The sequence below is a fragment of the Rattus norvegicus genome, chromosome 7 (assembly GCF_036323735.1).
Source record: "Rattus norvegicus strain BN/NHsdMcwi chromosome 7, GRCr8, whole genome shotgun sequence".
Taxonomy (NCBI): Eukaryota; Metazoa; Chordata; class Mammalia; order Rodentia; family Muridae; genus Rattus; species Rattus norvegicus.
This window is the reverse complement of record NC_086025.1, coordinates 111168564-111183581: the sequence shown is the minus strand read 5'-3', so window position 1 is coordinate 111183581 and position 15018 is coordinate 111168564. Positions and strand designations below refer to the sequence as shown.

The 15018-nt window shown below is 47.5% G+C and overlaps 1 protein-coding gene across 3 annotated transcripts; it reads right to left on the bottom strand.

Moving 5' to 3' along the window:
• Positions 1–5275: 5275 nt before the first annotated feature.
• Positions 5276–14275, bottom strand: Apol3l1 (apolipoprotein L3 like 1). Of its 3 annotated transcripts, none has more exons than NM_001013175.3 (4): positions 14065–14275; positions 9619–9704; positions 6765–6894; positions 5276–6442 (listed from the first exon to the last, which is right to left on the bottom strand). In NM_001013175.3, exons 2-4 carry the CDS (start codon positions 9629–9631, stop codon positions 5575–5577), a joined length of 1011 nt encoding a protein of 336 aa, NP_001013193.1. In that variant the 5' UTR covers positions 9632–9704; positions 14065–14275; the 3' UTR covers positions 5276–5574. The 3 variants fall into 3 exon arrangements, with proteins under 3 accessions (NP_001013193.1, NP_001264288.1, XP_038935180.1); NM_001277359.3 differs by having other exon boundaries at positions 14142–14275; XM_039079252.2 differs by lacking the exons at positions 6765–6894; positions 9619–9704; positions 14065–14275 and adding an exon at positions 6535–6720.
• Between the last annotated feature and the right edge of the window lie 743 nt (positions 14276–15018).

Here is a 15018-nt window from a genome sequence, read left to right as displayed (position 1 = left end):
GGCTCAGCGGTTAAGAGCACTGACTGCTCTTCCAGAGGTCCTGAGTTCAAATCCCAGGAACCACATGGTGACTCACAACCATCTGTAATGGGATCTGATGCCCTCTTCTGGTGTGTCTGAAGACAGCAATAGTGTACTCATAAAATAAATAAATCTTTAAAAAGAAGAAGAAGAAGAAGAAGAAGAAGAAGAAGAAGAAGAAGAAGAAGAAGAAGAAGAAGAAGCTGCTGCTATTCACCATGGCTGTTCTTGTCAAGAACCAGGGTTCAAATCCCAGCACCTACATGTCGGCTTGCAACCATCCTTAACTTCATTCCAGAGGATCCAGCATCCTCTTCTGGCCTCCTGGGAAACCAGACATGCATGCTGTACGAACACACACACATGCAGGCAAGCACCTGGACCCATAGAGTGTGAATGATAAATAGATTTTTATAATTAAAAACATAATTGCTCACAATGTTTTGTCTTAAGATTGTAGGCGCTTCAGAGACAGCCCTGATATGAAAACATCTACTTCCTTGTTTGCAAATGAGGAAACTAACCTTAAGCGTGATACTGCTGGGGGTTATATCCTGGTGCGATTCTGTTTATTTGTTTTATTTTGTCTTCCATCCTGAAACAGTCTTCCTCTCCAAAGGGAGAGAAATCCTCAAACTGTCAATGGTTCTAAGAATTTGATCTCCATTCCTGCATTTTCCCTGAGGTCTAAGATGAGTCACACGTCAAATCCCTCAAGATCATCATCGCCCAGCCCCCCACCTGGCCTTGAGGACAGCGGACATAGGGAGGTCTGTCTGCCTGGGTTCCCCAAGAGCAACTGCCACTGCTGTCAACTGTCTACATGTTTCTCAAGCCCTTTGGTTTGTCTAAAGAAGCAGCAAGGTTTCCTGAAATGTTTGAACCACAGGGTGTGTGTGAGTCACCCATCCCCTGGCAGGATGATCCCAGAGTTGCTTCACCTGACCATGTTCTGAGAGTTTCAAATGGTTTTGTGAGTTTTCCTGGGGAGATGTGAACAAATGCCTATTTACACCAGGTAAGGCAAGGTGCCGGTGCCAGACCAAAGGAATGATCTTACCTGAGCCGAGCTTAGTAACCAAGTGAATTTATTTGGCTTACCTACACGAGCATACTTAAGGGATTGCTTACAGGAGTGTGGGTGACTTAAAGACAGTTCTCTCATGAAACAGTCACTATAGCATAGATGACAGTTCATAAAACCCGTATCTCTGAGATCACAGCACAAGTTTTCAGAGGGGCAACTTCATGGCTGCTCAAGGCTGGGAAATGTCACCTATAGGTATAAACACAAGTCCTCCCATGGGAGCTTTGTGCTCTGTAGACCCATGCTGGGCATCCCTCTTTTCCCTAGAAAGGATCATCTAAGGATGTTCTCAGAAGACTTCTCAGAAAGCCCTGGTGGCCTCATCTCCCCTGTGAACGGTGAAATGGAGACCACACCTATTCTCTTCGCCCTTTTCTCTGCCACTCCTCCTAACATTCCCACCCAGAGTCGGCTCCTCTGCATGGCTACACCTTTGAGCACTGCTGGATACAACAGGCATCAATGGACAGAGTGAGATCTTTATCCTAAGGATAATAAAACCCACAAGAGAATAACAACTCAGCAGTTAACCAGAGAGAGTCTGAATGGCCATTCTGTCCTGTAGGCAAATTGGGCAGGGGCACCCTGAAAAGGACCATCCTTAAAGCTCTCCTGGAAACTGAGAAGTACACAAGAAGGTATCTTAGGAAGGAAAGATGCTGTCTAGGTGTTTGTCTTGTCCCATCTACAGTTGAGCCTCACCTCATAGCGCCCTTAGCCTATGACTCATGGGTGAGGAATACATGTGAGCTTAGCCCAGGCAGACAGGAATGGGTTTCACTGGGTTCCCTAGTGTGGCATGCAGGTAGCAAAGTCTGGGGGAAATGAGTCTCTGTAGAATGAGCAACCACAAAGAAACACAACAGAGGACTTGCTCTCTGACGCCTTGAGAAAAAGGGTCATGATACAGGGAAGTCAGGCATCCAGTGTCCAGGGGAACCAGCGGGTCACACATGATACAGGGAAGTCAGGCTGCTGTGTCTAAGGGAGCCATCTGGCTAGCACGAGAGAGGCTCAGTGCATCCAGGCATCCAGCTTGGCTTGGCTGCAGCCATCTTGGGTCACAACCCTGACCTGCTTTCCCTGCATGGGTCCTGCAATGTCTGTGGGACTTGCCAGCTGCAATGTGCTGTGAACATTAGAGATGTGCTTGCCACCCTAGCTGTCAGCAGAGACAAGAGCAGGCACATTCTGCCTCCGATGAATGTCACCCTTATCCTGCTCAGCGTAAAGTCCCTCCTTCTGAGCCAAGTGGCAGGGCCATCAGGCTTCCTGACTCCCTGGGCCTTTCTGTTGTCCGTGACTTCCTATTAAAAAGATGGGTGAACCTTTGCATTCTTTCCTCCTCTCCCAACATGGCAGTCTCAGCAAACAGAACAAAACAAAAAACAAAACAAAACAAAACAAAACACTGAAAAGGAGAAGACCATGTCCCAAATAGAGGTTCTGGCTTAGGATAGTGGAGGAGGGGCTGGTGAAGGAAGCTCCTATGAGACAGATGATCTGGTAGAGATGAGTCATTCGTTGACATGGTGATGGCAAGGATGTGTGTGGAGCACCTCTGATTGGTCACCCCATCCTTTTCCATGCTCCATGCATTGCTTGGGAACTCTATATCCACCAAACCAGTCTTCCCAAATTGTTACTTTGCCCAGTGTGGTGTTTGAATAGATATGGCCCCATAGACTTGTGTGTTTGAATGCTTGGCCATAGCATAGTGGAGTGGCACTGTTAGGATATATGACCTTGTTGGAGTAGGTGTGGCCTTTTTGGAGGAAGTGTGTCACTGTGAGAGAGGGTTTGACATCTCTGACAGTTTCCTCCTGGCTGTCTTTGGATCAAGATGTTGAACTCTAGGCTCCTCCAGCAACTGCAGTCTGCCATGCTTCTTACCATGTTGATAATGAACTAAACCTCCGAGCCTGTAAGCCAGCCCTTACTAAATGTTAGCCTTTGTAAGAGTTGTCTCGTCATGGTGTCTCTTCACAACAATGGAAATTCTAAGACAGTAGTTGGTACTAGGGGCTGGGATATTGCTATGATAGACCTGACCATGCTTTTGTTTGGAGGAATTTAGATTTTGGAACTTTGGATTAGGAAAGCAGTAGAAATGCTTTAAGTGGGTTTAATGGGTTACACCCGTAGAACTATGAAAGGAAGTCGTGTTGAGGGTAATTTGAACTATGGGAGTCTGACTCAAGGGGATTCAGAGGAGAAGATTTTAGTGTGTTGCCTAGATATCATTTTTGTGATATTTTGGTGTAGCATTTGACTGCTTTTTCCTTTGCCCAAAGTGTTTACCTGAGGCCAAAGTGAAGAGATTTGGTTTAATAGCACTGGCAAAGGAACTCCTAAAACAATGTATCCCAGACTTTGACCTGTGGTTCACTCTTATGAAGAATGTTTTGATCAAAGGTAGCATGCTGATAAAGGAAAAACCCAAATTTGTGGTTCCAGGATGTAAGGGACAACAGGAAATTGTTTATCAAGGAGATAAATAGATTAATGATATACAATGGAATTAAGGGAGTGGTGACCTTTGGGCAAGATCCCACCCAGCTAAACTTCTATCTTGTGAAAAGGATGTTCCCCCAACAGACATTGCCACCTATTCTAATTTACAGTGCATTTGAGGTCGTAAAAAGAATAGTTATATTATGTCAGGCATTAATATGACCTGGTTATTGCTTTCCTGTGGACTTAAGGAGATATGACTGTGTGTCAGGTTGGCAAAGGGTGGGTTGTGATGGCTATTCCTTGGTTGTCAACTAGACTAAATCTGGAATAAACTACAATCCAGAAATGGTCGGCACACTTGATCCGGATCTCGAGGTGGGAATGATTCACCATTTGATCCAGGTTGATGTACCTCTTTAATACACCTCATGAGAAATAGTGGCCAAGTTTATAAAGATCTAAAGAAAAGGAATTAAAGTACAACTTAGGTCTGACAGAAGGAGTCTTTAACGCCAGGACTCAGGAGACAGAGGCAGGCAGATCTCTGAGTAAAAGGTCAGCCTGGTCTACAGATCAAGCTGCAGGACAGCCAAGCTTAGGCAGTGAAGGAAACCATGAAAAACAGAAAGCTGAAGTTGTAATTAAATGGAGGAAGAGGCATCGTTCCAGGAAGCAGCAGAACTTGGCAGCTTCGGCCACTTGGTTCTGGGTTTAGAAAAGCTTCTCAGGCCAGGAATGTTTCAGGGGTGTCCCTGCATTGAGGCCCAGAGAGGCCACTGTGTGAAGCTATAAAGGTAAAGCCTGGATTGCCTTGGAGACCCCAAGAGGTTAAAGGTGCCAGAGAAGTGGGGTATGTACCAAGGAAAGCTGCTATCATGGAGGGGAGCCAGCCTCAGAGAAAGAAGGGTGTTGCAGTCGACATAGCTGAAAGGAGTTGAAAATCTGAAGAGATGCAGAGTTTGGAATTTGCCCAGATAGTTTTCGGTCTTGCTTTGGCCCAGTATCCCCTCACTGTGTTCTCTTCCCTATGTTTTGGCACAGGAATGTATATCTTGGGTCATGATATGTTTGAAGGATGTGATCTGCTTTTCGTTTTGATTTTATAACAGATTACAGTTAAGAGATTGCATGAATCTCAGAAGAGACTTTGAACTTTGGACTTTTGAACCTAGTTAAGATGGTGATAAAGCTACGGGGACTTTTGAAGTTCGACTAAATGTATTTTGCACCTTGCTATGGATACAAATCTATGGGGGCCAGGGAGTGGAATGTGGAGGGTTGAATAAATATGACCTCCATAGATTCATGTGTTTAAATGCTTGGCCATAGGGCCCAGAACTATGGCATAGGTATGGACGTAGTGGAGGAAGTGTCACTAGGGGGGTGGGGGGGTTAATGCTCTTAATCTCCAGCTATGCCCAGTGTAACAGTCTCCATTTGGATGCTTTTGATTCAAGATATAGAACACTCAGCTCCTCCAGGGCCATGTCTGCTCGCAAGCTTGTACCATGCTTCCAACCATGAACTAAATCTCTGAAAGCCAGCCCCAGTGAAATGTTAGCCTTGATAGGCAATGCCTTGGTCACGGAGTCTGCTCACAGTAATGGAAATCCCAACTAGGAAGAAGTCAAGGCGGGAACTAACTGCAACAGCAGCCACACTGCATCCAGGCAAGAACAATGAGAAATGAATTCATGCCTGCATGCTTACTGGTGTTCAGTCTGCTTTTTATTGTACAGTTCAGAATCCATATCTAGAGAACACTGCCACCCACAGTGGAGGAATTGACACACACATTAATTAGAGTCACTTAGAAAAGTCTCTCTCAGGCAGGCCCACAGGACATTGAGCTAGAGGATCGCACACTGAGACTCTCTCCCCACACGATTCTAGATTGTGTCAAGAAGACAGTGAAAGCTGATCATCTCATTCCCCCTCTAACAATTGCCTCAGTGCCTCCTATCTGTTCAGATCATCTCCACCGACCTCTGTGTTCTTTGGGGCAGCCATCAGTAAGGCACCAGGAGGCTCTTGTAGATCTGAGCAACCTCTTTCAACTTCTCCTCGAGCTCCTGAGCCAGGGCCCGCAGTTTATTGCCTGACTCTGATTTTGCGCCATCACATAAATCCATCGAGTCCCTCACAAGGAAATACACATCCATGGCAAGGAAGACACCTGCAGTGGCTACACCCCTGATTCTGGCTTTTTTGGTCATTGCTAGAGCAGTGCCTTCAAAGGCGTTCTGCACCTGACTAGCACGTGGGGCAGAGAGTCTTCCAGAAGTCATGAGGCGCTTGGCATCTGCAAGTAAGCGAGGGTTGGCTCTGGCTACCCTAATGGCACGAATGTGCTGTCCCAAGCTTTTCAATTGTTTGATGACATCATAGGCTTTTTTACTAAGTTTGAGTGCTTTCTGACCCAGGACAAGAGCTGTGTTTAGAGTGTCCATGGTGTCTGACAACAGGCGCCTGGCCTCAGCCTCATCCAACCACTTGTTTGTTTGCTCCACAATCTCAGTGGCAGCTCCGGTCACAGTGGCTACTGTCCCCAGCCCCAGGCCAGTTGCAGAGAGCAGTAGACTACCCCCTGCTGTCACGGGTGCCAGAGCCAGACCCAGGATGCTCAGGACACCTGAGGCAGCGCTGGTGGAGTTGGTTACCACATTGGAGATGGTGCAGCCCTTGTGCACCTGGTCAAGATGGTCGGCCAGAGCTCGGAGCTTCCTGATGTTTTCCTGCAGCTTCCTTTTCAACTGAGGAAAAGCTTCCACAAACTTCTTCCTGTCCTGCAGTTCCTTTTGAAGTCTGACTTTGTCCTCCCAGGTGGGGAGTTTCAGGAGCAGCTTCAGAGCCTCATGCAGTGAAGCTTCCTCATCTCTGTAACAGGAGAGGTCAGAACATCAGGAAGACGGCCTGCTTCACTGTAAGATGGGCTCCCCCATGACCTGTCTTGTCACACTCAGACTTACGTCATAAAACCAAGGTCTTTGCATTCTACCCTGATCCTTAGTCCTTAGATGTCAAAGTGTGAAGACATGCTAAGACACACTTCGTGACAGGCACATGATGAAGACGCCTTCACTCAAGGTCTGTGCCATCACTATCAAAATATTTCCCCAGTGTGAGCTCTGTAGATGAGCACAGGGAGGTGGGATTACAGAAAAACTGGGGACAAGCTGGGGAGTCCCCTGGAGATTACCTGGACAATTCAGCCTCTGCCACGAACACTTTCCAGGCTTCGTCTTTGGTCAACAGGAGCTGCAGGTCTTTTTTGCTGACCGTGTCCTGTAGATACTCAGTGACATCCTGAATGAATTGTTTCCTCAAGACTTGGGGAGAAAAAGAAATTCAGGTCAGAGAACAGTATGGACAAACATAAATGGTAACGAGCACATGGAATTGGGTACGAGCATCTGCCATTGGGTACCTATGGAGCACTGAGGAATGAGCTGTGCCCTTAAATTCATATATAAAAGGCCCTATGACAGCCAGATATAGACCTTTAAGGAAGGGAAGTAATGAGAATAGTTGATGCCATAAATACACATCCCTAATTCATGGAAGTGTGGTACTGATAAGAAACAGAATAGACCTCATGTTTATAGTGTCATCTATCCATCTGTCTGTCTGTCTATCTATCTATCTATCTATCTATCTATCTATCCATCCATCCATCTATCTCTATGAATCTATCCCTATGAATCTATCATCTCAGTCATTCTCAACTTTCCTAATGCTGTGCCTCTTTACCACAGTTAATTATGTTGTGGTGACTGCCAATCCTAAAATTATTTTTGTTGCTACTTCACAAACGTAACTTTGCTACTGTTGTGAATTGCAATGTAAATACCTCATAATTCTGATGGTTTTAGGGTGATCCCTATGAAAGCATCCTTTGACCCCCAAAGGGGTTACACCCCCATGTTGAGAACTGCTAACTATACACTTACGTCTCATCATCTACCTCTCTGTACCTGTCCCTTCCTCCTTTGGTCCCTTCCTGCCCTCTCTATGCACACAGGAGAGGCTATGTGCAGACTCTCAGTTAGCAGGCTGCTGCCACCAAGCAGGAAGCGGGCTCACAGCCCAGCCAACCTGCCATTTCCTCACGACAGGCACTGGCTTTCAGAACAAAGAGAAACAGAGGGCTTTGTTCATGACCTCAGGCTGTGGGTGCCACAGGATGGCAGCTTCAAAGACTCATACACCAGCAAGGTGTCATGGTGCTTTGCAATGAAATGGAATGTCGTCTGCTCTGAGCAATCCAAAGGAGAATCTTTCTGCCTCAGATAGTGACCATCTTGAAAGGATGACTTCTTTCTGCCTTAAGGCTCTTGAATGTCAACACCAGGGCCTGTGAATGGGACTTTCAACTCCTCAGAGGGTTGTGACATTGGTTTGTTGGATTAAAGAAGCATTTCAAAGAAAACAAAGTTCACAGTGTCAGAACTGACTGCACGCAGGAAATTAGGTCTAGCTGTGCTGGGTTGAATTTGGATTGGTCTCCATAGGCTCACGTATCAGAATGCCTGGTTCCTACTTGGTTGATCTCACAAACAATGACCTTGTTGGAGGAGGTGTATTATTGGGAATGGTCTTTGAGTTTTCACAAGGCCAAGCCATTTCCAGCTTTCTCTCTCTGTGTCTGTGTATGTCTGTCTTTGTCTTTCTCCCTCCTCGTTCAATGCTTTCTTGTACATGTTGCCTTAGCCATGATATCTTAGCACAGCAGTAGGAAAGTTACAGAGACAGCAGTGGGCACCAGGGAGAAGCGTGGTGTTGTAACACAGCTGACCATGCTTGTTCTGAAGGACTGAAGGACGTAGGAACTCAGGACTAGGAAAGTGGGTGGACCCTGTGTAGGGGTTAATGGGACATCCTAGTAGGATCTCGGAAGACAGAGGTGCTGAGAGCAATGTGTTGGTCCATGGAGAAAAGCTCAGGAGTTTCAAAGGGGAGTCATATTAGCAACTGTGCTAGAAAACATTTTGTGTGGCTGGAGAGATGGCTCAGTGGTTAAGAGCATTGACTGCTCCTCCAGAGGACCTGAGTTCAATTCCCAGCAACCACACAACCATCTGTAATGAGATTTGATGCTCTCATGTGGTGTGTCTGAAGACAGCTACAGTGTAGTTATATATAATGAGTAAGTCCTTAAAAAAAGAAAACATTTTATGTTATTTTGGCAAGAATGTGTCTGCTTTCTGCCTGTATCCAAACAGTTCCAGAGGCTAAACTGAAGACTTTTGGACGACTTTTTTTTCTTTTTCCCTTTTTTTGGGAGCTAGGGACCAAACCCAGGGCCTTGCTCTTGCTAGGCAAGCGCTCTACCACTGAGCTAAATTCCCAACCCCTTGGATGACTTTTGTTGGCAGAGGACACTTCAAGACAGCCTAGAGTTGACTCCTTCCCTTTGTTCTTAGTAACCACTCTCATGTAGATGTACCACTAAGAAGAGGAAGCCAGTGAGCACTGTCTCTCTAGGGCAGCCAATCAGCTCCTGTCCCCAGGTTCCTTACCTCCTTGACTTCCTGGCACGACTGTGTTTGATGATAAACTGTGGTATGGAAATGGGAATGAAATAAACCCCTTCATCCAAAGTTGCCTTTGTTCACAATGTTTAGTCAGAGCAATAGAAACCCTTGCTAGTACACTACGTCTGGTGAATTTTTGTAGGAGTGGAAGGACTCATTGACAGGAGCTGCCAAACATGTGAAACCTGGTTTAAAGGAGACACAGAGAAGAGTTTTCCTGTGTGGTGGGGAGTCTGGAGTCTCCTCAGACATTGGACATTCTCACTAAGCCACATGGCCTGCTGACCGCCACTTTCCCAGGCTGTCTCAACTCCTCTTGAGAGGCAAGGATAGGAAATCAGGATCTCTGAGCATGACCCCTAGACAGAGTCAAGAAAACAACTTATACCCAGGTTTAGAAGAGTCCTCTTAGTATGTTTTGGGAAATCTCTTCCTGTCCTTAACTCAACAGGCCCTCAGTGTGGAGGCCCAAAGTTCTAGATCACACATAGGCAATAGACAGAGAAGAGGAGTCAGTACCTCTGGCGGCCATGAGGGCGAAGGGTCCTTGCTTCCTGGTGTGGGATCTCTCAAAAGTCTTCCTCACAGCTTTCTGTGAGTCCAAGCTAAGAGGAAGAGAAGAAACAAAACAAAACAAAACTGTGGGATGGAGTGGAGACAGTGGTAATGACGGCTGGTGTCTCATGGTTCTCTCTGGATACCAGAGCAAGTGAGGTCAAAGGTTGACTAAACACCCCTCTCCACTTGTGACAGGTGAGAGACAAAGCTTCGAGGTCATGAGAGCAGAAGAGTTGTCCCCACTCTGTCTTGGGATGGCTTGGTCAAGGGCGACATGTCCTCTTCCCCTCCTTGACCCCTTGCTCTACTCTGGGGTCATGGGAACAGGAGAGCTCTCACTGCCCCCCACCAGCTGCAGCACTTGGAACAGCTGGTCTTGCTCAAGTCCTGGACAAGCACAGTAGAGCTTGCCCTCCTGTTAGGATTTGGTAGCTTGAAAGGACTCCCAGAGAAGTTCTTCTGAGGATCCAGTATTGATAGCGTAGCAAAAGCTGAAGGCCTCGGAAGAGACTAATGTCTCATTGCAATGAACATTTGCAAGTAAAGATGTGTGGAGAAAAAGGGTGTACTTTCTGACACACTGAGTCCTATAGCTTCCACTTCACTATCTGTGTATCTATGTATCTGTGTATCTGTATATCTGTGTATCTGTGTATCTGTGTATCCATGTATCTACGTATCTGTGTGTCTATGTATCTATGTATCAATCTATGTATCTATGTATGTATCTATCTATGTATTTATGTATATATATATCTATGTATCTGTGTATCTATATATCTATGTATCTATGTATCTGTGTATCTGTGTATCTATGTATATATGTACCTGTGTATCTATGTATCTGTGTATCTATGTATCTATGTATCTATCTATGTATTTATGTATCTATCTATATATCTATGTATCTCTGTATCTCTGTATCTATATATCTATGTATCTGTGTATCTATGTATCAATCTGTGTATCTATGTATGTATCTATGTATGTATCTATATATCTATGTATCTATGTATCTGTGTATCTATATATCTATGTATCTGTGTGTCTATGTATCAATCTATATATCTAAGTATCTATGTATGTATCTATGTATCTATCTGTGATGTTTATTTTATTCTCTTTGGAGGGGAGATTGCAAGGGAAGAGGAATGATACAAAGGGACAGGAAGATGAGTGTGATTGGGGTACAGAATGTAAAATTCACAAAAATCAATAGAGAGTTGTTTTAAAGAGTCACTGACCCTGGATTCTGGATTCTCCCTCACTCTCCCATCACCATACCCTTATTATAATGCAGTGACCCTGCCAGACCCGGAAGCTGGTGTCTGTGCCTTCCTCTGAGCCTTCCCATCCTCCTGCTGTGCGCTACATTAATCTCTCTTGGTAAAACATGTCTTCACAGGTAGCTGGTTATAGCCTCAGAACGTACTGAGGTGCCCTTCACTAGTGAGGAAGAATGAGTGTTATTTCTTTGTCGAGTACAGCTTTGCCTCCCATTCTTTGTCTGTGGAGTTTGACAGACACCACGGACACACCGGTCTTAGCTTTCTGCAGCACATACCTAGACTCTCCTTCAGGCTTCCTATCCAAAGCCATGATCCTGTGACAGGCTCTTTCTACTGCCCTAGGTCCAGCCTAGGATCCCCATGGTGAGCCCTTTTCATCGAAGAGAAAACCAATACAGGCTCACTTGATGACAGCAGTGTCCCTTCACCAGGACAGCAGAGCACAGACTACACAGAAACCTGTAGATCTGTCACGTGGGGAGGGAGGAGTGAGGCCAGGCAGCGACAAGGCACCCCTGTCAGTGACAAGGGGCACATAAAGCTTTCTTTTGGTCCTTTACCCACAGCTGTCCTGCCCTGTCCTAGGTCAGCTGCTGGTCTTCATTCACCTCAGAAGGATAGTCACCGTGATTGTCACAGATGCCTGCCCAGCCTTCTGCCAGGCTGCCCTTCCTTCTGGACCTTGTTTCCTGCAGACATGACTTTTCAGACTTGGAGTCAGTAACACAATGACTGAGTGACCCAGGTGTATGAGCAACCGGACACACGGAAGGCAAGATAGGGTCTTGCCAAAGGCACCAGAATGACAAGAGAGCCTTCTCTCCCTACCTCTTATGTCCTGTTTTATAGGATACATGACCCAGAGGCTGTCAGACAGAAAGACTGTGGTTTGGGGAGACCCTCTACATGGGTGACACATGTGCACTCTGAGTTTTCTGTTTCTGCATCACTCTGAACTGGTGGGATAGCCCAGTGGTAAAGCATTTGTTCAGTGCACAGGTCCTGGGACTGATGTCTGGTACCACAAAAGAAATGAGAGCAACAGAGACAGGAAAGGCCAGGCCTCCTTCACCCTTCCCTTCTGTTTCCTACTGATCTGCTCTAAAAAGTCTCTCAGGATGCCTGCTGCATGTGTGCCAGGAGGAAGTGTGGGAGGTCCTAGCCCTTCCCTTCTGATGGCCAGGGGAAGCCCAGGCTGGAAGCCTCCCTTCCCTAGCTGTGCACAAGCTCTCCAAGTGGGGCAGGGTAGAGGCTCTCAGCAAGTCTTGCTTCTCAGTGGCTGCAGAGCATCTTCTCAGGGCTCAGAACCTGAGAAGCTTCACCTCCCAGGAGCAAGTGGAAGCCCATTTATCCTGGGGGGATGGCCTTCTACCTATTGCGGCCCCTCCCCTTTTTCCTTCCCCTCCCCCTCTTCCGTTCCCCTCCTCCACTGCCACCACAAGCAGCTTCTGGGGTTGCAGCCCTATGCTGAGGCTCTTCCTTCATTAAAATGTCACTCATTTTCCTGTGGTGCCGGGAACAACCAAGACAGCTTTATTCAATGTGCTGAGCCTGCTACAGTCTCGGCTTTGGAGACGTTCCCTGGACATCGAGCCAGTACTTTTTGAGGGAACAGCTTCATCGAAGGGAAAATGTGGATTTTAATAGAAAATATTTAAATTTTCTAGAACTTTTTGCTTTTGCAGACCCAGAAATAATTTTCCCTACCCCACCTGTGGTCTGGCCTTTGACCTTTTGATTACAAGGCTCATAGTGTTGAATATGTGGTTCTGCAACTGTTCCCTCCCTGCCCCACACTGTTACCCAACCAAACACACAGGACAGCCTGTCCTCCTGCACAACCCCTCACAGGCTGGGCAGAGTCCAGGGGAGGCCGGGCTGCCACTTATCTGCTCAGCCTGATTCAAGACATCCCCACCAAGGTTCAGGTTCCCCCAGGCCTCTCGTAGACACATGCTGAGAGACACAGTGTGTGGCACAGCTCCTGGGCACCTTGTATCTCCCATGCCAGTCAAAGTTTGTCTCCTGTGACCTTGGTGGCAATAGGTACCCTGGGCCAATCTCAGAGTGCACAGGACACCTGGACCAGTGGGCCCTGGGTGGCCTGCCTGCCTGCCTGCCTGCCTTCCTCTACAGCCTTCGTATCCTCCATCCCCAAAGGAGTGGGGACCCCCAACAGCCACCTTCCCCTGGGAGCTGGCTGAGTTGGTCTCAGGCAGTCCTTGAGCAGAGCGATCTCATCTGATAGGTCTCCACCTTTTGAGCTCATGGCAGAGAGGGAGAAAGGGACAACCAGACCCATCTTGGCTGCAAGTCTAGACTGTATCCTGTCTGACTGTTCGGTTTCAGACCTGGGACAAGGGACTGAGGTGCGTATTTTATATACCAAAGCAGGCCTGGCTTCCAGGTATGCTCCGCCCCACAGTCGCCTAGTAACAGCCAGCTGTGCCTGACTGTAAAAGGGACTGCTTGCCCCCTCCTCTTCCTCTTCACCCCCTCTTTACCCCCTCTTACTCCCCTCTTACCCTCTCTTGCTCTTTGTTCTTCGATGTCCTTGCCCCCTTCCTCACCCCCCTCACTCCCCCATGCCCATGGCCAGCTGCCTTTCCACTCTTCTACTCTTCTCTCATTAAACCTCTCCATGTGGAACCATGTTGTCTGGGTGTGTTGTGTCTGGCCGAGATTTGAAGTTCTAACACCCAGTGCCCCCTCAGTCCCTAGCTGGCACATCCTGCTCCCAAGCCTGAACTTTCTGCCCTTCACCTGGGCTCCTCCCTATATAATCAAGATATTTTGGTCTCTCTCTTTCTCTTTCTCCTTCTCCTTCTCCTCCTTCTCCTTCTCTTTCTCCTTCCCCTTCCCCTTCTTCTCCTCTTCTACTTCTCCTCCTCCTTTTCCTCTTCCTCCCTGTCCTCCTCTCTGTCCTCCTTTTCCTTCTCTTCTCTCTCAGCTCTCCCCCATAATGGCCCTCATCACTTTCCCTGTGGTGACTCCCCTGGCCTTGGGGCCAGTGAACTGACCCAATTGCAGCTTCCCAATAAACCTGCCTTTAATTATAGTCTAATCTGGCTTAAATTGACTCATTTCGACGGTGGTAGAGAAATAACTTATCACTGACCTTGATTATCTCACTCTTCAAGAGCTGCTGGGTGGATGAGCAAGCAGGTCGGGACTCTCAAGAGGTCCCCAACTTACTGGAAATCCTTCCTGTGGGTGAGGGGGAAGGCAACACAGCCGTCCTTCCCGTGTGTATCCACTCACTAGCTGAACATCAGGATCCCAGTAAGGAGCAGCTGCCTGCTGGTTATGCACAGCACCGAAAGTGAAAGTCCTACGCTCCAGAGCACAGCCTAACTTACACAAAAGAATCTACTTGCAGGAAACCACCCCAACCCCACCCTCCTGGCTGACCCATGAAACAACCTTAGCTCCACATCCCATGCCCTTCTCAATCCCTGACAACTGGTTGGGACTTCTCTGTGGTCTTGAGGAAGAAAGAGCAGCCATCATAGATTGTGGGACCCTCTTTAGTTCACCCCCTAAATGACCCTGCTCTGTCCACTCACGATCTCCAGCAAAATGCTTCTCCCTCCTCTTCCACCTTCGCTGCCCCTTATCCTATCCTGGGGTCTCTTATGCAGACAGTGGTGCTGCTGTGTCCACCATGTCTGGCACCTGGATATCTGCCTAGGTTATAGGAGGAGAAGGAAAAGGAGGACAGGGAGTGTGGAGGAGGAGGAAGAGGAGGAGGAGGAGGAGGAGGAGGAAGAGGAGGAGAAGGAAGAGAAGGAAGAGAAGGAGGGGAAGGGGAAAGGAAAGGGGAAGAAGAAGGGGAAGGGGAAGGGGAAGGGGAAGGGAAATGGGAAGGGAAAGGGGAAGGGGAAGGGAAAGAAGGGGAAGGGGAAGGGGAAGAAGAAGGGGGAGGGGAAGGGGAAAGAGAGAGACCAAAATTATCTAGATCTTTTATGCAGACAGTGGTGCTGCTGTGTCCACCATGTCTGGCACCTGGATATCTGGCCAGGTTCTGCATCTGGAACCATCATGCACTGCTCCCTCTCAGACACCCCCAGCA

What these genes read in the sequence shown, in the direction of transcription:
- Apol3l1 (NM_001013175.3), bottom strand. An exon ending in GCAGAGGCTGAATTGTCCAG is followed by an intron (nt 6,443 to 6,764) that starts GTAATCTCCAGG and finishes CTCCTGTTACAG; the next exon opens with AGATGAGGAAGCTTCACTGC.